Consider the following 22,303-nt stretch of genomic DNA (forward strand, 5'->3'; position numbering starts at 1 on the left):
GCTCTAAAAGATACTATTGGGGCAATTGCTGAAATTGGAATCCGGCGAGATGAAAGTACTGATTCAATGTCAAGTTTACTGAAATTGGTAACTCTACATGGTTATGTAAGAGAGTATACAGCCTAGTCCCAAATGGTTCACAAAAATTAGAGAAAGAGAAAGAAATAGGGAGAGAAAAAAGCAAATGTAGGAAAATGTTAAAAACCAGTGAATCTAAGTAAAGAGGGGCCTGCAAGTCCCCTGTGTTGTTCTTGCAACGTTTCTGTAAATTTGAAATTACTTCAAAATGAAAGCTTTAAAAAAAACTGTCATATAACCCGGGGATTCTGAAATGCCAGCCTGCACAACTCCCTGGAGAGCTTGTGAAAACTCAGATTGCTGGACCTCTCCCCAGAACTTCTGATTCAATAGGGCTGGAGGGGAAGAGCAAGAATTTGCATTTCTAACAAGCTTTGGGATGCTGCTGCTGCTGGTGATGGTGGTCTGGAACACACTTTGAGAACCCCTGGTAGAACCTGGTTTAAATTGTGGTTGTGATCCCCAAAATAACTAGCAGAAGGAGTTAAGCTGGCTGCTTCTGGGAAGCAGGATTGGGGAGGGATAGAGCAAGAGATCAGTGCTTTTCTTTAGGAACTGTTCTGCAGCATTTTGTTTATTTCCAGGTGTATATATTTTAATGCCTGCAAATCATCTACATCCTGCCTGGCATGTAGCAGGTGGTCAGCACCCATTAAAAAGCTGCTGGGGCCTGAGTTTCTAAAAGATGCCAGGCAACGTGGTACCTCCTGTGTCTGCTGAGTCCCCAGGGGAAGAGGAGATCCGAGCACCAACCCCAGCTCATTTTGGGGGAGCAAAGTCCTCTGGGTAACTCCATAGGATATCTAATTTCCCTCTTAGAATTGGCACCACTGAGTCCGGTCAAATGCAAACTGCTCAAAATATCTTCCAATTCTGAGACAAGACTGTGGTTCAGCCAGCAAACTTCTGTCAAGACACGAGCCTCTCCTCCCTCTCTTCTGGGGGGTAATGAACCTTGGCCTTAAGCCTCATTAAACTCCATTATATAATCACCCCCATCCTGAGTCTCTTTATAACCCTTCCAGCGGCCGCTTTCTTGGGAGTAGGCAGTTCTGCTCCATCAGTCTTTATTGCTACCTGCTGCCTTCCTCGACAAACCAGGCTTCTGACTCAGCCTCAAGGTACACGCAAGGCCAGGCTATCAAAAGAGGGTCAACTCTCTCTCAGCTTGTCCCCAGGACAAAGAGCAGGAGTGGCTTAGAGTAGGGATGGGCAGAGGGGCTGCCATCTTTCAAGACACCTCATGAAGGACAATATTTCGTAAGACCCAGGCCTTGTGGGTAACTCCAGCTGGGGTCATTATGACCAAGATGGGGAAGTTCTGGAACCATCAGTCACTTGTTCCCCTTGGTAGCTGCTGCCCTGAAGCTGCTGCACCTGGTAGCTGTGTTCTCCCAATCTCAAGCCCCACCCAGAGCTTCCAAAACCAGCATTCTAAGTGAGTCATGGGCAGCTAACAAAGAAACACCCAGAAAACTGCAGGTGGCAAAATTACTATGTCATTCCTCATCTTCCACCAGAGATGTCCAGGATGAACGAGTTGCAGGGGCTTCCTGCAGCTTGTAATTTTGGCTACTTTCTGCAACTCCCTGGCCCCTACAGGGATGGCTACAACCTGGGACAACAGATCCCTAGAATAATAACAACAGCGTCCAGGTGGAGTAGCAAATGGTTAGTCTACGTGTGTGCTGCTTTCTAAGTGAGCACAGCACACTGACAAAGAGGCATCCTTTGAGCGAGGCTGTCACCCGCAACACACTCCCCCAGTGATGCAAGGGCATCGGAGGGAAAACTTGAGCATGTTCAGTTCCCTACCTAATGAGCAAGCAAGTTTTAATGAAGATGACATTGCAAATTCACAACCTAGCATTGCAGAGGGGAGGATTCAAAAGGATGGCAAACTTCACCTCTTTCCTGACCTTGTGACCTTGGGCCAACTGCTTAAACTCTCTCAGCCCCAGTTTCTTCATCTGTAAAATGGGGATAATAGTAGTACCTACCTTATAGAGGATGGTGGAGTTTAAATGAAATAATAAAAGTAAACTGCTTTGTGCAATGCCTGGAACATTGTCAACACAATACAGGCCGAATGCTATTATTAACATGGTTTTCATCATTGTTGCAAGCCACTTCATCATGTAACATACAGCAATAGCTCCCAAAGCCACCCTTTATTGAGACTCAGTGCTCTAAGTATCCGTCCCTATGCTAGGGAATTTACATGCATTTCTCATTGTATCCTCACCGCATTGTTGCTGGGTAGAAAATAGACTCAAGAGGTTAAGTAATTTGTCCAGTGACTTAACAGCATCCAGTTAGTTGCTTTAAACCCGAAGTCACTTCTACCAGCCGGTAATGAATGATGACAATTATTCCTTCCATCTATGTGGCACTCTTTCATTCTGAAGTAGCCTTTCTTTAGGGGATTTAAGACAGTCTGACCTCCATCAGCTGGGATCAGAGATAGCCTAGAAGGAGCCCACAAGCTTGCAGATTGGTGGAGTAAAGATGATCCACTGGTGAAGAGCACCTAACCAAACCACCAGAGCATGGTGGCCCACCCAAATACAACACACAATAAATACAGCAAGGGTAGAGATATAAGTCCACTGCTCTCTATCTCTCTGGGAAGCAGGTTCATTTGAGTCAATATCTCCCATGGTGAACAGAAGCGTCTGACATCTTTCATTCTAGCCCTACCTGAGTGAGGCTATGAAACCCAAGGGCTGGTGAACCTTGGAGACAGATTCCTCCATCAGTGAAGGCTCCTGCCATTCCCCTCCCTCCCTTTCCGCACTCGCCACTCCCAAGCCAGGGGAGTAGGGTAAGCCCCAAGAAGGTGATGTCCTTCTCGCAGCCCACTCAAGGTGGCTGGGCACCCTGAGGCTGTGAGGCTTGGCCACACTACAGCCAGATCTGCCTAACGCTGTCCCCAGGCGTTACCATCATGGGGTAACAAGATGGCTTGTCACCACCCTTCACAGTGCAGACCAGAGCCAGAGCCGACAGTGACAAACAGGCAGACAGACTGAGCCTGGCAGGGATGCAGCCCCAGGGGCCCCCTTGGCTGGCTCAGCAGGAGGAAGGCTGCCACCAGGGCCCAAAAGCAGGGAGTTCTCTTCTGGAATTCACGGTGGCGTGGGAATGGGAACTATTACAAACGAGGAGGAGTGGGCACCCGGTAGCTGTGTTCTCCCAACCCCAAGCCCCACCCAGAGTCCCCAAAACCAGCATTCTAAGTGCATCAAAAGATTTGCCTAGGAAAACTCAGTGGCTAGACCTCAGAGTCACTGAAATGGACCCTCAGGGAGTGCATACCCCTGGGGAAACTGAGACCCAGATAGAGAAAGGAACTTGCCGTGTTGAAGTGATACAATGCACGCTAGATTGGATCTGGATTCAGACGGGACCCCATGGACAAGTTCATGCACCATTCTGAGCCTGTTTCTTGACCTGTAACATGGGAATTCTAGCACCTGCCTCACAGACTGGGGTGAGCCTTAACTGAAATAGTGCAGCTGACACACCAGGCTGAGACAGCGGCCACAAAGGCAATCGGCGGCAACACTGAGATTCCAACAGAGAGCATCTCGTTTCCCAAACTGGAACCTGCCTGCCCCACACCAGGCTGCCTTTGTTTCTGTTACTTGTTAAAATCAACAGATAGGGAACTGGTCCCTGGGATTTCAGCTAATATTTGGGTTACACACTCATTCTTCCACTGAGACTCAAATGCTATCTTTCTTCTTTCTGGGAGATCAGAGAGCAACTTCTTGGAAGAACCAAGACTGTCCAAGGGGCAGTTGTGCTCCTGGTGCCTCTTACTGCTGGGAGCCACCTTTTAATTAAAGACTTTGCTCCTGTCCACAGGCAAGCAGAAAAACTTTTCCTCTTAGGTGGAGACCAGGGTGGGAACAAAAAGTTAGAAGCCACAATGAATCCTCAAAAACTCTTTGGTAGGGACGGGGGCTCAAATGTTCAAATCCATGTTTTTGTTTGTTTGTTTGTTTGTTTTTTGAGACGGAGTCTCGCTCTGTGGCAAAGGCTGGAGTGCAGTGGCGCAATCTCGGCTCACTGCAAGCTCCGCCTCCCGGGTTCACGCCATTCTCCTGCCTCAGCCTCTCCGAGTAGCTGGGACTACAGGGGCCGCCACCACACCCGGCTAATTTTTTTGTATTTTTAGTAGAGACGGGGTTTCACCGTGGTCTCCATCTCCTGACCTCGTGATCCGCCCGCCTTGGCCTCCCAAAGTGCTGGGATTAAAAGCGTGAGCCACCGCGCCCGGCCTGTTTTTTTTTAAAGCAGGAAGGAGATGTTTTTACTCTGGCCAAAACTAAAGTGCAGAGCAGTGGCCAACCCCTGGAGGGGGCCCGGTTGACATTCACTCATAGGATGGCAATGACCAAGGACAGATGGCTGCTAGAGGCAGCCACCCAGAGTCATGCCAAGGTAAATGCCAAGTGCTCTTAGAGCCATGGGGAAGTGGGGAGGGGAAGTAAACTGCAAGGCATTTAGCCACAGAAGCCCCAAATTAACCATCAGACCACAGGCTGTAAATGATTCAAGAATAAAACATCATCATAAAAGCCACCATTTATTATGCACCTACTGTGTGCCAGGAACTGTGCAGAAGGCTTGGCATGCATGAGCTTATCTAATCCTCACAACTATCTACAAGATGAACCTCTTATTGTCCCCATTTTACAGATGAGGAAACAGGTTCAAAGGCTTTGAACTCACTTGAGGTCACGCATAATTGCTTAAAAGTAGAATAACTGGGGTTCAAACCCAGGCATCTGTTCCTGGTCGTGACATCTGCCTCACCTGGCTGTTGCTACACACTGGACATGTCACTATCATGTTTTCTTCATCCACGCTCATGCAGCCACTCTCTTTGACTACCATGCAGGCCCACCCTCATGAAGGGCGCTCTCTCCGGCAGTGACTTCTGTGGACAAATTAATAAATTGGCCTTCTGGTGTGGACCTGGGAGTCGTGGGTGCTATTTTAGTTTGCTCGATTTAGAGCCTGCCTAACCTGGGCACTGAGACAAGGCAGTCTCTGGACTGACTCCTAATTGATGTCCACATGGTTTGTCAGTCTATACCCTCAGCTGATTCCTACCATGGATGCACCATAAACACCCATGGGCTATAAACCAAGCTCATTATTCGGGCCCCAGCCTAACCATCTAGCGGGATGTTGGATATTACACGTGCCTTTTTTTCCAGGCACAGAATTAATAGATCTTGTCAAATTCTCAAAGTGTAAGAACCCTTAGGTAAAAGTAATGAAGAAAACCCCATATTTAGAGAAAGGCATTCTGCTGGGTATTTGAGCAGTCATGGTTATCAAATGATGTGTGACATGTTAGAAAGAACCGAATTCAAATCCCAGCTCAAACACTCAACACCTATATGACTTTGAGCAAGTTCTTTGACATCCCTGGGCCTCAGTTTCCCCTTCTGTACAATGGGAATAATCCATCTGCACGAGGGATTATTGCAAGAGCTAAATGGGGCCCTGCCTGTGAGTGATCAGCATGTATCAGTGCTCAGTGAACACGTCTCATCATTTCTCAGAGCAGCAACACAACATGCACAGCCTGTGGCTGAATTAAGGGCCGGGGGTTATTTCTTCTACATTCTCAGAGCCCTTCCTTCTCTTGAGCAACCAATCAATAAAAGTTGCTGTCTTGGCTGGAGGACTGGCTGGGCTTTATTCAGGGGGGTGCCCCTCTGACCACGTCTGTGCCTGTTCAGCAAATCGGGCCTCTGGATAGAGAAGATTAAACGCCTTCTGAAACCTCAGCCCTCCATCACCAAAAAGTTCCATTTCCGCTCCAAGTAATAACCACCCTGTCTCCAGCAGAAATTCGTAAGAGCTGAAAGTAAACCACCTCAGGCATGCTCAACCCCATTTGAACCCAAATACATCTTTGAGATGTAAAGGTTATATATGTTGACCTGAGTGGCGAAAAAAATACAAAACTTAATCATAGATGCCTTAGCCACAGCGGCCAAGAAAAATCCTGTAATCAGGCAGCTGAGAGACAGCCAGGAGGAGGGAGAGAGAGGGCAGGTGCCTCCCTGAATGCCTGCTTGCTTTCCTCTATCTTTCCTTCACACCTTCAGGGGAAACAGCAAGAACCGGGGACCAACAACACCCAGTCAACCTCCCCAGGGTCAATTATGCCCCCCCCAAAACCATCCAAATGGGCGTGAGTGGCATAGGCAGATGGGGGGGGGGGCCGTGGGCAGGGGATGGGTGAAGCTCTATCAGTGAGCATTTCACAAGCCCTAGAGATAAAGAAAAGAGAGTTTGCACCTGGCACAGAGGACAGCAGGTGCTGGGGAGAAGGAGGTAGCGCGGCAAGCGTTCCCAGTGCAGCCCGGCGGGTGACTTACTTGCGGAGAAGTTGGCCTCAGTGTGAACAGGAGGGGTGGAAGGCAGGAAAGGTGCGTGTCCCACAAAGAAGGAGCGGAGGGAGCGCTCGGACAGCAGCGGGGAGCGCTGCTGAGAGGGGATGTTCTCGCAGCTGCCTACGCTGCTGTGGATCTTGAGGTTCAAGGGTTTGCTCTTCTTCTTGGCTCTGAAAGGGAGACAGAAAAGGAAGAAAAGGAAATATATCCATAGGTGCACAAAGTTACAGCAGGGAGGCCCAGCCTTGTGTTTCCCATGAGGGGTCCAAAACCCACAGGGAGAAATTAGAAGAGCCCACAGGCTTTTAGGTAGAGACACAAGGGCTGGGCAAAAAGGGTTTACCCTCTCACCCCTAGGTCCCCCTAAGAAGCTCATTTTAACATGGAGCACAAGCAAACACTTCAGCCATTCTTTTTCACCCAGCTCCCTAGAGAAGCTCTAGAGAGCCAGGGTCAAGTTCGGCTTCCAACTCCAATTCCACAACTTTTGCCTAAACATCTCGAGTCCCCAGAGCCCCAAGCCCCCAACCCATGGCCAAGCTGCCCTTTGGCCATTTGACAAAAACAGCAAATCCCAGGCTGTCCTCAAGTGAGTCCAGATCTGTGTCAAGGTGGCATTCACCATCTACGTGTTTAATCCCCAAATCCACTGCCCTTCCTCCATGTAACAATCATCAGTGTATTTCTGTAGATGTTGAGCCTGATGACTTTCAAGAGATCTAAGTAGACTAAGCCTTTGGTAGGATCACAGGGCCTCTTCTGGAAATGCTTCCTCTTGCTCAGGACTCCTGGTGCTGGGCTCCTTCTTCCCAGCCCACCCACGGCTCTGTCTAGCTCTTGGTCCAGTGCCTACCAGGAGCCTCAGATGGTGCCCACCTTAGGAGTTCAGGAAGGAGGCTGCTCCCCCAGATCATAGGCTGGATCCGATGGGGTGCCTCACAGCCTCACAGTCAGCTGCCAGAGATCAGAAGAGTGATATAGACAAGGCACCCTGTGTGCCCCCACCCTTCATCGCTGTGTCCACCATAGCAGCATTGCTGGAGGACAGCAGGTGCAGCTTGTAGGAATTACACTATTCTGGGGCCAGACTCCTGAGATTCAAATAACTGGTCTCACCACCCCAGGGTGAGTCCATTAAACTTCTCAAGCCTCAGTTCTCTTGCCTACAAAAGAGTCCTTCTTTGGAGAATTGTGGAGAGGATTAAAAAATGCCCGTAAGTGAATTAATACAAAGTATAAACATGAATTATTATTATTATATTATGGAGATCTGTCTGATAGTTCCTTGAGAAGAAAGAATCTGCAGCTGAAACCAAGCAGAAGCTTGTGGAAAGTTTGGTTCTTCTCTTGGGGACTCTTCAAAACCCAGGAGATTGAATGGTATTCTTTGTACACTCTGTGCCCAGGAAAACGAGTCACATAGAGCAGGAATTTAAATATTTGTTGAATGATCTCTAAATGGTAAAAGGAAGGAAGGTAAAGAAGAACTCTCCCAGGGACCCTTCAGCTCACAGCATTTGATCCATGGCCAGTTACGGATTCACTCAAGAGAATAGAGAGGGGTGATGTCTGATCTCAATCCTACACACGGGCATTGGTCTCACCCTACCAGTGGGTGAGCATCTGCCTTCTGCCTACAACATGGTGCATTCATGGCAACAATTGTGCAATAAAGCCAGGGGCTCTCCCTTACACAGAATCATAAAGGTAAGGAAATGTATAGGTAACTCACTGAAATGGGTAATGGTATGATATTTAAACCATTAATTAATAGAAATGTGTTATGAGTGCAAGTATCCATCAGAGTTAAGCTTATGACAAAATTTGATACTATCAAAAAAAGTGCAATATATACTGAAGGCTGAGAATAACTACGTCCTCAAGAATGGATCTGTCACATCCTGGCCATTTCTTAGTATAGAGCTACCCTGTCCAATAACAGAGCTACTCGTCCACATGAGCATTTGAATTGTGGCAAGGCTTGACTGAAATAGGCTTAGAATGAAAAAAATAATAATAATGGACAATACCTAACAATACTTTTGTATGTATCAGATGTTGGGTTAAATAAAATACATTGCTAAAATTAAAAAAAAAAAAAGAGGGCTGAGTGCAGTGTCTCATCTCTGTAATCCCAGCACTTTGGGAGGCCAAGGTGGGAGAATAACTTGAGGCCAGGAGTTTGAGACCAGCCTGGGTAACATAGCAAGACCCTGTCTCTATAAAAAATTTAAAAATTAGCTGGGTGTGGAGGCATGTGCCTGCAGTCCCAGGTACTCAGGAGGCTGAGGTGGGAGGATCACTTGAGACCAGGAGTTTGAGGCTGTAGTGAGCTATGATTGTACACTGCACTCCAGCCTGGGTGACCCAGTGAGACCCTGTCTCTAAAATAACAATAATGATAATAATAAAATTAAAAAATGATAAAGAAAGTGAGGAGTTTGGCAATTATTCACAGTCTGTTGCTGAAATAAAAAAATTGCAGGGTATTTAAGATTCTTTTTGAATTGTTTCTTTTTTTCTAGGCATCTTCCTTGCCAACAGATTATTAGGAGCTGAAATTATTCCATTTCCAACAGGACCTCTCATACTGAGAAAGAAACGGAAAGGAGACACTAAAAACAAGGATTCCAGCAAGGTGCTGATTAAGCTTTGATCTGAAACGGAGAGAAAACAGCTTTGAAATTATAAGCATAAAACATGGACATTTAAATTTTTTCAACTTTATCAAACAGGAGGCTTCATCATGATAATAACAGCAACAACAGCCACTGTTACTGCTGCTTTGATTTGAGTGCCAACCATGTCCTAGGGACTGTTATCAAGTGCTTTTCATGTATGCCCTCACTTAAGCACCATAGTAACCTTAGGTGGGGGATGCTGTTATTATCTTCTCTCCAATGATGAGGACACCAAAGCAATGAGAAGATAAGGGATGTGGTGAAGGTGGTGCCAGCCCTGAAACCAGGCAGTATGGCACCAGGGTGCATCTCTCAACTGCACCCACACCAGACCCTGCATGTCAGTCCCAACCCCACATCATCACCCACCCCGAGGCCACTATCCTGAGAAGTTCGATTTGGGACAAGCTCAGGTCAGAGGCACTGGGGTGGCCAAGAACTGAGCCCCAAATCTTCACTTTTGCTTCATCCACCTCTTTCTTGGAACCCTTTCACCAGAACCACCCAGAAACCCCACGCAGATATTTCCCTTTGCTCCCCTGTCTCTAGCACTGAGCCCTTTTGCTCTGGAGTAAATAAAGAGAAAAATGCTGTAATAGATGAAGGAGACAGGGCAGGAATCCAGGAGAGTCCCTGTTCAGTGGCCCCCACAGAACGGCAAAGCTGCCCCTTACAGAGTGTTTCTACCATTTCTCTCCCTCCTCCATCTGGTGAACCCCTACACATACTCCATGGTCCATTTCAAATGTTACCACATGTATAATGCCCTCTCCTACCCACAGAGTCAGGGTAACTTATCATTCCCTCACCTCACTCTCTTAGGACCTGCTTTTCCATCACATGCTGGAAAAGACCCAATTTCCTTAACATGGTACCCAATATCTACCCACACACACACCTTGGTCTGACCCTGGGGCCTTCTCGCTCTTTGTATATGCTGTCTCCACCACCTGGAATACCCTCCGTTGCTTTGCCTGGTTAAACCCTATTTGTCTTTTATGACTTGGCTCTGATGTCCTCTCCTCCAGAAAGTCTTCCTTGATACCCTAATTCATTTCAGCATGGGTTGGGTGTTCTTCCTCCAGGAAGCATTCCCTAAGACTCCCTCTTCCCTCCTAGACTGGGTTGGGTGTTCCTTCTCAGTTCTCTCTCTTGATTGATTGATCATTAGATAGATAGATAGACAGACAGACAGACAGATTGATGGCTACAGTTTCCTATTTTTTCAAATTTGCTGTCTTCCAAGTAGACTGTGGTCTTTGAGGGCAATGACTCTGTGCTGTTCATTTTCCTATCCTTGGCAACCAGCACAAAGCCTGGCACATAGTAGGTGCTCATTAAATGCTTACTAAATGACTGTTCTGGATTAAGACTCTGGCACACATCACATTCCCTTCTAATTCTTTGCCTTCCACACATGACTGTAGGCTCCTTGAGGTCAGGAACCATGTGGTTTTCCCTGTTGGATCCTTCATCCCTTAGCTTGGTACTAGTTGAATGAAGTGAAACTTTTCAGTGGGCTTGAAAATATTTCTTCCCTTCCCAAGGAGTGTGCTTAAGAGCGCTTGGTTCAAAACTGCGTCCAAAAGGAATCTCTCAGCTCCTCCCACCCACCTCCCCAAAACTCCCATCCTGCCTGCCCGGGAGGGGGGCGCCCTCTTGTGGCCAGAGCACAGCCTCCTTGCAGATTTTCAGAATCCTGGATGGAGAGTTCAGAAAAATCTGTTGGTTTAAGCCTGGGGGCATCCCACACAAGCAGGTTAAAAGCCCCACTGTGCAGGAGGCCTGCTGCTTGCTGGCTTGAGGGAGTCTAAGCATGCCTGCAAAGTCTGCTTAGTGCCTGCAACGCCAACTCTGCTTATCTCCCCAGGGGCCCACGGCGAGGACCAGAAAGGAGCTTCCAGTTATAGCAGCACATACTGGCGGACTCTTTCCTGCCCATGGTCAGAGAAGAAAGGAAAGCAAAGCGGCGGGGGGAGGGGTGCCATTTCATCCCACGCAAATGCTCAATGTTGAAGATTCAAAGAAACATCCATACACGACACAAATGACTGTTCCTAATGACTGTGACTGTGTAGCTAAGACTTAGTGAATATTTTGCAGCATATCCCACAGATGCAGTGTAATTTAGTGGTTAAACTCATAGGCTTTGGGGTCAGAGAGACCGGGACTTAAGTCCTGATTGTGACCTTGAGAAAGTGATCTCAGTTTCCTCATCTGGGAAATGAGGAGAATACTAACACCAATCATAGAAGGCTATTGTGAGACTTCTATGAGATAACAGGCTTGGCACGGGACCCAGCACGGAGTGAGGGTTCAGGTGATGTCACCTGCTATTAAAGTCCCTATGACCAGGTCAAATCAGATGTCTGTATAGCTATAGAAATAGACTAGAAGAAGCCAAAATTGAAGCCAAGCTGCAATTTTTACCCGAAATATCCAACAAACTTTTTTTTTTTTTTTTTTTTTTTTGAGATGGAGTCTTGCTCTATCACCTAGGCTGAAGTGCAGTGGTACCATCTGGGCTCACCATAACCTCCGCCTCCAGGGTTCAAGGGATTCTCCTGCCTCAGCCTCCCAAGTAGCTGGGACTATGGGCGTGTCCACCACACCCAGCTAATTTTTGTGTTTTTAATAGAGATGGGGTTTCACTATGTTGGCCAGGCTGGTCTCGAACTCTTGAACTTGTGATCTGCCCGCCTCGGCCTCGGCCTCCCAAAGTGCTGGGATTACAGGCGTGAGCCACTGCACCCGGTGATATCCAACAAACTTTCAATCTACCATGGCCCTTAGTGAGTGAGGAGGACACAGCAAAACCCTCTGGTGATAGATAACCACCATCATCTCCGAAACCCCGACAGGAGCCGTGAGGCACTGAGCCAAGTGACAAGACCAGATCCTCCCGCAAGAAGAACCACGTCTGACCCAGCACAAGTTTAGCAGGAGCTTAATGACCTCAGAGTCAATCTGTTTTACCAACCACGGCCACAGATGGAGGGGAGAATGGGTATATCTAAATAAGGGTTGGTTGGACAGAAGGATGGATGAAAAGATGGATGGATAGAAGAACGGAAAGAAGGAAGGAAGGGTGAAAAGTGGAAGGATGGAACTGATGAAGGACAGAGAGGATGGGAGGATGGGAACACAGATAAAAGGAAGGGAGGATGGGGGAAGAAGATGAAAGGATAAATGGATGGAATAAAAGTGAGAATGGGAAGACAGAAGAATGGATAAAGGAATGGAGAAGAATGGGAGAATGGAAAGATGGACAGATGGAAGGAGGAAGGAAGGATGGAAAAGGGAAGAATGCTGGGATGAAAAGATGGAGAGAAAGAAGGGTAGAAGAGAGAATGAGAGTAAAAGAAAACGAGAGAATACATGGCTATTTGATTAGAGTAGGGTGGAAAGAAATCCCATATTGCTTCCTACCCATCAAGGAAGCCTTCATGGACAAGATGTGGGATTCACCTTTCCATCCACCCTTATTACCAAGGCATGGTCAGAGGGGAAAAAACAGACACAAATGACTGTTTCTAATGACTGTGACTGTGTACTTAAGATTTAGTGAATATTTTGCAGTATATCCCACAGATGCAATTAAAAAGAACATTCTTTCCCGTGATCTTTGTAGGATATTAGATATCTGTCACACAGATGTCTCATCTGGAAATAAGGCCAATTCAGAGAAAACCAACAAAATGAGGTGGCACAAAACATTGGAAAGGGAAGCCCCATCCTCTGGGGCTATATCAGCCCTGGGTATACCATGGTGCTTTCTGGATGGGCCAGCAAGTCAGGGCTCCCTGACAAGGTCAGCTGTGCAGAGGGGCTGGGCTAAGCCAAGGCTGCACATCTACGTTAGGGAAAGACACTCAGCTTCAGGCCATCACCTATGCTTAGGAAAATGCATTTGTTTCCCAAGTACAGCAAAGGACTCTTCCAGTGTTGGAATCTGGGAAAACTCTTCCCACTTTTCTGATGCCCAATTTCTGATGCCCAATAGAGTATCAAAACTAAAAGGATCCCGAGAAATCTTACATTGTCGGGATGTAATTATCTTACATGTCAGGAGAGTTCACTACTCTCCATCTCTAGCCCCACTGTTCTGGTCCAAGCCACCACCTTCCTCTCACCTGGGCTGCCGCTGCCTCCTTGCTGGAATCCCAGAATCTCTTACCTTTGGTTCCATTTTTGCTTTTTTGTTATGTTAAGGGGAAATTCACATAACATAAAATTCACCATTTTAAATTGAATAACTGAGTAGCATTAAGTTCATTCATAATACTGGAAGATCACAACCTCTATCTAGTTCCAAATGCTCACCACTTCAAAAGGAAATCCCTTACGCATTAGTCACTCCCATTTCCCCTTTCCTCCAGCCCCTGCAACCACCAATCAGCTTTCTCTCTCTATGGATTTGCCTATTCTGGACATTACATATAAATGGAATCCTACAAGATGTGGCCTTTTGTGTCTGGCTTCTTCACTCAGTACAATGTTTTTGAGGCTCATCCATGTTCTAGCATGGATCACCACTAAATGACTTTTCATGATCGAGTAATTGGATCCCACTTTGGATTCTTTACAATGTATTCTCTACCCAGCAGTCAAAGGCAGGCTTTAAAAAGTATACATGGTATCATGTCACTCCTCTGCTTAAAACTCCACAAAGGTTTCCAGTTGTTCTCTCTTCTTGTGGTCTATAAAAGCTTCCTAGGACCCTCCACACCTACCCTCCAACTTCTTGTGTCATCTTGGACTCTAGCTGTTCTGGTCATCTTTCTGGTCCTTGACCATATTAAATTCTCTACCTCAGGGCCTTTGCATATGCTGTTCCTGCTGCCTGGGACTTTATTCCCCATTCTGCTTGTTAGTGGTATCCTACTCATCATTAGGGTACCACTTCCTTAGAGATGCCATCCTTAACTCCCAAACCAGCCAGATCTCCTGGTTACACCTGCTCCCAGCACCACCTGCTTTCCTTCTTAGAATGCATCCCAGCTGGAATTGTACATTTGCTTATGTGGTTACTAGAGGAATGTCTGTCTCCCTAGGGCCCATGCCCATCACACAAAAAGGGCTTGTATCCTCACCATCTAGCATAAGGCAGGGACCCAGAAGCTGGGTCTACAGATGCTCACCCCAGCCCATGTATCCCACCTCAAGCAAGGACGATGTGACATCTTCTATTTGTGGGGAACTCTAAAGGAATGTGACCCTGTCTCCATCTGCAAGTCAGGAAGGCTGATTTAGCAGCATCTTCCCAGTTAATTCTCAAGCAAGGGCTCTTCAAGGACAGAAACACAATTTCTTTTTCTTTCTGACAGTTTCTTTTGTCAGCCCCTGGCCACCCTTGGCCTAGGTCTGGCAGGTGGTGGCACATTCAGAAAACTGAATCGATACCCTTTTGCCAGCCCACCTCTCCCAGCCTTCATCACAGAGATCGTCAAGGGAAGCCCCAAACTGACGTTTAGTCTTTGCACCATTTCCTCTTCCCAAAGTGTGCTGGGGTCTGAGTGAAACGGAGCCGCCGGCTCACATGGCCTTAGCCTCCTCGAACGTGTGGGTTGTGTCCCCTTGAACTCAAAAGCCTTTACGCAGCCAAATCCCTCAGCATCTCATTAACTGTATCCGGAGCATCTGGCCCAGCCAATTGGGAGGAAATGGCAGGGCTGGGAACAGACAAGCTCCTCACAAGCCTGCTTTGAGGACAGGCAAGAGCACACATTCTTGCAGACCGCCCTGTACGGCAAAATGCTAATCCAGTAACCATTTCCCCAAACAGGAAAAATGCCCACTGGTCTTACACAGGGCTATGAGTTGTCCCTATCAAACTGGCCCTTTTAAATCCTTTGAGCTTGGGCTGATCCAATGACCCAAGAGGAGGCCTCCAGGAAAGACTTTTCAAAATCAAAGAATGCACGATGTTCTGGGACAGCAGAGCTTGCGAGCCCTCAGCTCAGCTGCTCAGAGCCCAGGAAAGGGAGTAGTTTGGAAAAGCAAAGCCCCGTTAAGGGTAACATCGAGGGGATGTTTACTGAGAATCTGTTCTGTTATTGGCCACAGGTGATAGCCCTCATTTCTGCCTGGAGCATTCCCCAAGCATGGCATTAATCAACCAGGGTTCTGGCAAAAAAAAAGGGGCATGATGAGCCAGTGAAATAGCACAAGCTGCATTTCCCCAAGTGTGGAGGAATACGCAGTCCTTTTAGAGGAGACATGGATGCATCTTTTTGCATTTTAATAAAATTCAAGAAATAGCCTTTGCATGTCAAATCTATAATTTCATAGAAATTATTTTCTATATGCAAAAGATACTAAGAAGGAGAAAAAGAAGAAGGGAAGGAGGAAGAGAAAGAAGGATGAGAAAAAGGAAGACAAAGGAGAAAAAGGAAGAGAAAAAGAAGAATAAGAAGACAAAGGAGGGGGAAAAGATGTTGGCTAAAAAAATGTTAAGTAAACTACAGTATAGATCCCACCCAAATGGCTAAAAATAGACTGACAGTTACAAATGTTGGCAAAGATATAAGGCAACCAGAATTCTCCTAAAATACTGGTAGGAGTGTAAATTGGTACAACCGTTTTTGAAAAATGACTTGGCAGTGTCTACTAAAGCTGAAAGTAAGCTCTGACCCAACAATTTTACTCCCAGGCATGTATCTAACCAAAATGAGAGCCCATGTCTGCAAAAAAAAGACCTTTGTAAGAATGTTCATGGCAGCATTATTCATAAGGGCCACACAAACACTGGGAACATCTCAATGACCATCAATAGTAGAAGGAATAAATAAGTCATAGTGTATAAACGCTATGACTTGAATTCTCAAACGCACAAAGTCTGAGAATGACACTGACAAGTGGAGGAGGGTGTCCATCATCGGAAGAAGGTGATGATGCCAGGCCTGGGAAGCATGAAGCCTTCCTTGAAGAAGGGAGCATACAACAGCATCATCAAAGGCATCCAGAGAAAAGGTGTGCAAGGAATACTTGGCCAAAGTGCCCCTTCTCCCCACACTGCATTTTTGGTCTTAAGACATTCTCTTGGTTCTCACCATCAATGCATGTTATGGGCTGAATTTTGTCCCCCTCAAGTTCCTATGTTGAAGTCCTAACCCCTAGGACTTCAGAATGTGGCTGTATTTAGAGATGGAACCTTTAAAGAGGTGACTAAGCTTAAATGACATCATAAGGGAGAGCCCTAATCCAATAGGATTGGTGTCTTTTTAAGAAGAGGAGAAGACACCAGGGATGTATGGGAGCTGCCATGTAAGGACACAGCAAGAGGATGGCCATCTGCAAGACAGAGATAGAGGCCTCAGGAGAAACCAACCCTGCCAACATCTCAATCTTGGACTTCTAGCCTCTAGAACTGTGAGAAAATACGTTTCCATTGTTTAAGCCCCTCTGTCTCTGGTATTGTGTTATAGCAGCCCTAGCAGAGTAATACAGTACCCTCATCTCAAGGGATTCTTTGGTGCCATAACTAGAACAAGAAAAATACCTACCGCTTTTAATGGGATAGTTACTAGGGGCCACACACAGGATTCTTATTCTAGCGGTGTCTGGATTTATTTATTTGCTCTCTGTCTGCCAACTAGAATATGAGCTCCATCTCAATCTTGCTTACTAATGTTGTCTCCAAGGCCTAGAAAAATGTCTGACACACAGCGTGTCCTCCAAAACTATATTTTGGATGAATGTACAAGTGAATATTAACATCAAGCCTTGCAGGCGGTTCCATCTTACAGATGAAGAAACTGAGTCCAGAAAGTTCTGAGCTCCTTTTTTTTTTTGAGACAGAGTCTAGCTCTGTTGACCAGGCTGGAGGGCAGTGGCGTGATCTTGGCTCACTACAACCTCCGCCTCATGGGTTCAAGCCATTCTTCTGCCTCAGCCTCCCAAATAGCTGGGATTATAGGCATGTACCACCAAAGCCCAGCTAATTTTTTTTTTTGTATTTTTAATAGAGATGGGGTTTCACCATATTGGCCAGGCTGGTCTTGAACTCCTGTCCTCAAGTGATCCACCCACCTCACCCTCCCAAAGTGCTGGGATTACAGGCATGAGCCACCGCGCCAGGCCAGTACTGGGCTTCTAACCCAATTTGTCCAGATCCAGAGCCCAGGCTCTCACAGCTACATGAGGCTCCATCCCACTCTGGTGCCAGAAAGAGGATACTACCCCACCTCGCCCCCACCAACCCTTGCCAAGCTTCGGATCGCAGACCTCTTCATGTACTAGGAGTTAGGATATTGGGGCTCTCTGGGTGAGACTTACACGGCTTCCTCCTCACTATGACCCAAGAGCTTGACCACAGGGAGATTTGGACTGAAGAACAGATTTCTTGCAAGAAGCAAAGGAGTTTTCCTCCAGGTACAAAACAGAACTGCTGAGGTACCTCAGAGGTGTTACTTGCATCTTTCCTCTCAAACCAAGCTCCCATGACACAGGATCTGGCCTGGGAGGAATATGGTTCCCCTATGGTCATGGGATCTGTTTGGGGGTGATGCAGCTCTCAGAGACTGAGCCAAGCAACCCCCAAGGGACCTCTGTAGTGCAAAGGCAGGTTTTCTGTGGGTGAGGACAATGGACAACATGATGTGGGCAGCAGGGACTGAATTCCAAATGGCCCTGGATGATGGTCCTGCTCCCCTTATACCAGCTGTGTGGTCTTGGACAAGTCACTTCTCCTTTCTGGGCCTGTCTCCTCATTTCTTTAAGAGGGATATCGCCCAAGTGTGATGATGGTCACATGAGACAAGGTCTGCTGAGGGGTCTGCAAGGGGTGGGGCATGGCATCAGTGGGCGAGACTGGTATCACCTTCTTGGCATGAATTTGTATTGCTTATAGTAAATTTCCTACTTCATGAAGGCACATGGCCCAGACTTTGTTTCCCCATCTCCTTTCACCTTGAACCTACTCTGGCTCAGCTTCTCTGTGCCTTCACTCTCCTAGGACCCAGTGCCGTCTTCTCTCCGTGTATCCTTAAAGGCTGAACTCAAGTCTGAGCTCCCTTGAATCTCCCAGAACCATCGAACCTTAGGTTGCTATTGCCAGCACTCCATGCGCATCAGCACCACGTACTGAGCATTTCCTATGATCCAGGTACCAGCTCCCCATGTTCATTAACTCATGCGGTCCTCACAACAACCCTACAAGGAAGGTACTGGAGTTATACCCATTTCATAGATGGGGAAACTGAAGTTCAGAGAGGTTATGCAGCACTCGGTTAAAAATTCAGCACACACCAAGTACACTCTAAGTGTGATGCACTGTGTTCTTACACTTCAGAGATCTAAGGGGAAATAGAAGACACAGCTTCCATTGTCAGCAACCCTGACTTGTGTATCACATCTGCACCAGCACAGACCTGGCCATGAGGCAGGAGTCTGTTTGACACCTGCTATAAGGGTATGGGTGTCTCAAGACACAGCAGAAATCTCAAATCAGATGTGGTGAACCAGTAACTGATTCACTGAGACTAGGTCATCCATGCTGTCTTTTAGCCCATCTGGGTGTGTAAAACTCAAGAATTCCTGGGTTATGGCTAGGGCTTGGTTCTCCCTTCGTTCTCAGGAAGATTGCCTGGTGGTCTGGACTGGGCACCTCTAGCCAGGTTCTTCTAGAACAGGGGTTCTAGAAGAACTATGGGCCAACCAGTGGCCAAATCCAGCCCTCATCTTGTTTTGGTAAATAAAGTTTCCTTGGAACACAGTCATGCCTATTCATTTATATATATATTGTCTGTGGCTTCTTTTGCCTGACAATAGCAGGGTTAGTTGTGACAGAGTTGGCATAACCCCAAGCTGAAATATTTATTATCCGACTCTTTATGGAACAAATTTGCTGATCCCTGTTCTAGACTACCTGTCCACAGATATCAAGAGCAAACTTGTAAGAGAGCCTGCTTTAAGGGTCTGCTTGGGATTTATTTTCCCTCAACATACAGCTTCTCTCTTGACCTTCTGTGTCTAAATAATGAACATTCTCTATTCCTGTTCACTCCTCTCCCCATATGCCTGAATTGTATGCCACTGTGACTGGGTTATGGGGAGGGAAGTAAACAGGAACATTCTTTAATGATCAGTATAAATCCCTTTGTCTAAATCTATGCTGTTCTTTACAGATATCAACATTTTAATTAAAGCAAGACAAAATTTAAAATTCTTCTCATCAGCCATTACATCCATGATTTAAATGCTCAAAAGCTACATGTGGCTAGTGGCTACTGCACTGGACAGAGCAGGTAGAAAACATTTCTATCATTTCTAACATTTCTTTTGGACGTGGCTGCTCTAAACAATCCCTGCCCCCAGCATGGAAGGGTGAGATGATGCATTGTTCTGCAATTAGATCATTTGCTCCACCTCATCTCTCTCTCCTCTCCTCCTCTCCAAGTCTGGTTTTCACACCCTTCCCAATAATAGTGAAATTAACTGTGCTTAGCAAAAGACTGGAGGCAGCTGAAATATGCATTATAGTGGACTGGTCGATTAAATTATGGTAATTCCATTTGACGGAAACTATGCAGGTGTTAAAAAAGAATCAGGAGAGAGAGAACACCAACATTTATTATAAAGTGAAAGTGGGAGGAGAAAAAAAACAATGGATATGATATGGCCTCATTGTGTCTTTGAAAGATATATATTAATTCAAAAAAAATGACCTGGTAAGTGTTACTAAGACAGTAAAATAATTGGATTCTAGCAATGAAGGAGGCAGACAAGAGCTATACTTTCCTTGGGCTTATATCCTGATGGGGCAATACAGATAAACAGAGAGCAACGAGCAAATGCTGCTTAAGAATAAGAGCTACCACCAGGTGTGGTGGCTCACGCCTGTAATCCCAGCACTTTGGGAGGCCAAGGCAAATGGATCCCTTGAGCTCAGGAGTTTGAGACCAGCCTAGGTGAGATGATGAAACCCTAACTCTACAAAAATTAGCCAGGCATGGTGCACACCTGTAGTCCCAGCTACTAGGGAGGCTGAAGTGGGAGGATCATCTGAGCCCAGGAGATGGAGGCTGCAGTGAGTCAAGATCGTTCCACTGCACTCCAGCCTAGGTGGCAAGGCCAGAACCCGTCTCAAAAATAAATACATAAATAAATAACAATAAGAGCTTCTACATAGAGAACTAAAATCCAGTGATATGGTAGTGAGTAACTGGGTGGGAAGGCAGACCTGGCATTTTGGCTGAGACCTGAATGTCAAGGAGAAGCCAAATTTGAAAGATTTGAAGGAAGAAGGATCAGGCAGCCTGAGGCATGGGGAATGTCGCAGAGTCCACAGAACTGGCGCAAGGCCAGGACAGGGAAACTCAGAGTGAGTGACGAGGAGAGGGGCAGAGGTGAAGTCGGGAGGCAGCAGGGCCAGATCACTGCAGGTCCTTGTTAGGAGGTAGGGTTTTATTCTGAGAACCTTGGGAAGCTGTTGGAGGACTTTAAGAAGGAAGATAACGGAATTGGATTCTGCTTTTAAAAGATCACTTTAAAGTCTTTAATCGACCTTGAGTTGATTTTTGTATAAGGTGTAAGGAAGGGGTCCAGTTTTAGTTTTCTGCATATGGCTAGCCACTTCTCCCAGCACCATTTGCTAAATAGGGGAGAAATAGAAACACTTTTACACTATTGGTAGGAATGCAAATTAATTAAACCATTGGGGAAGACGGTGTGGCAATTCCTCAAAGATCTAGAACCATTTGACCTAGCAATCTCATTATAGGGTATATACCAAAAGGAATATAAATCATTCTATTATAAAGACATATGCACACGTATGTTCACTACAGCACTATTCACAATAGCAAAGACATGGAATCAACCCAAATGCCCATCAATGATAGACTGGATAAAGAAAATGTGGTACATACACAACATGGAATACTATGCAGCCATAAAAAGAAATAAGATCATGTCCTTTGCAAGGACATGGACTGAGCTGGAAGCCATTATCCTCAGCAAACTAATGCCAGAACAAAGAACCAAACACCACATGTTGTCACGTACAAGTGGGAGCTGAACAATGAGAACATGTAGACACAGGGAAGGGAACAACACACACTGGGCCTATTGCGGGGGCGGGGGGAGAGAGAACATTAGGAAAAATAGCTAATGCATGCTGGGCTTAATACCTAGGTGATGGGTTGATGGGTGCAGCAAACCACCATGGCACATGTTTACCTATGTAACAAACCTGCATGTCCTGCACATGTACCTCAGAACTTTTTTTTTTTTTTTTTTTTTGAGACGGAGTTTTGTTCTTGTTGCCCAGGCTGGAGTGCAATGGTGCAATCTCAGCTCACCACAACCTCCACCTCCCGGGTTCAAGCTATTCTCCTGCCTCAGCCTCCCAAGTAACTGGGATTACAGGTGTGCACCACCACACTGGGGCTAATTTTTCATATATTTAGTAGAGACGGGGTTTCTCCATGTTGGTCAGGCTGGTCTCAAACTCCTGACCTCAGCTGACCCGCTGCCTCAGCCTCCCAAAGTGCTGGGACCACAGGCGTGAGCCACCGCACCTGGCTGTACCTCAGAACTTAACATTAAAATTAAAAAGATCATTTTGCCAGATGTGTAGAGAGTTGACCAACAAGAATGGAACAAGAACGGCAACAAGAATGGAATCGGGGGATGTGGAAAGGAGGGTGTCGTCACCCAGGCAAGAGAGGATGGTGGCTTGGAGCAGGGTGGAGGTCATGAGGGTGGAGGGAGGGGACTCAGCTCTCCTAGGACTTGCCAGCAGTTTCAGTGTGTTGGGGGTGAAAGGCAGAGGAGTCAGATGCCTACTAAGTTGAAGCTTCAAATAGATGCACAGTCTTAGATGCACGCACATATGTCTCAACACTTTCTGGAAAGACAGGCAAGAGGCAGTTGGCAGGTGAGGGGGCTGTGGATTTGGGGAGTAGATACTTTGTTACTTTTAGACTTGTCTCTGCCATTTGAATTTAGTAACAGAAGCATTCCTTTATAAAAATAAAACAATTTTTAGTTATATAGTAGTCACATATAAATAGTATATGACATATACTATTTTTTTTGCCTAGAATATTTTCTTTTTATTTTTGTCAAAGGAAAAACATTCTAGAAAACAGAGAAACAGACATTAAATAACGGAGTCAA

At 46.3% G+C, this 22,303-nt stretch overlaps 1 protein-coding gene across 4 annotated transcripts in view; it reads right to left on the reverse strand.

The window, feature by feature from the left end:
* The window catches only part of KSR2 (kinase suppressor of ras 2), a 505,691-nt gene that overhangs the window by 197,408 nt on the left and 285,980 nt on the right, over positions 1-22,303 (reverse strand). For all 4 annotated transcript variants that reach the window (XM_030821474.1, XM_030821473.1, XM_030821476.1 and 1 more), the window contains one exon: positions 6,486-6,670. In XM_030821474.1, the coding sequence (XP_030677334.1) occupies positions 6,486-6,670 (185 nt within the window). The remainder of the gene's footprint in view (positions 1-6,485; positions 6,671-22,303) is intronic.

The sequence above is a fragment of the Nomascus leucogenys genome, chromosome 10 (genome assembly GCF_006542625.1).
Source record: "Nomascus leucogenys isolate Asia chromosome 10, Asia_NLE_v1, whole genome shotgun sequence".
Taxonomy (NCBI): domain Eukaryota; kingdom Metazoa; phylum Chordata; class Mammalia; order Primates; family Hylobatidae; genus Nomascus; species Nomascus leucogenys.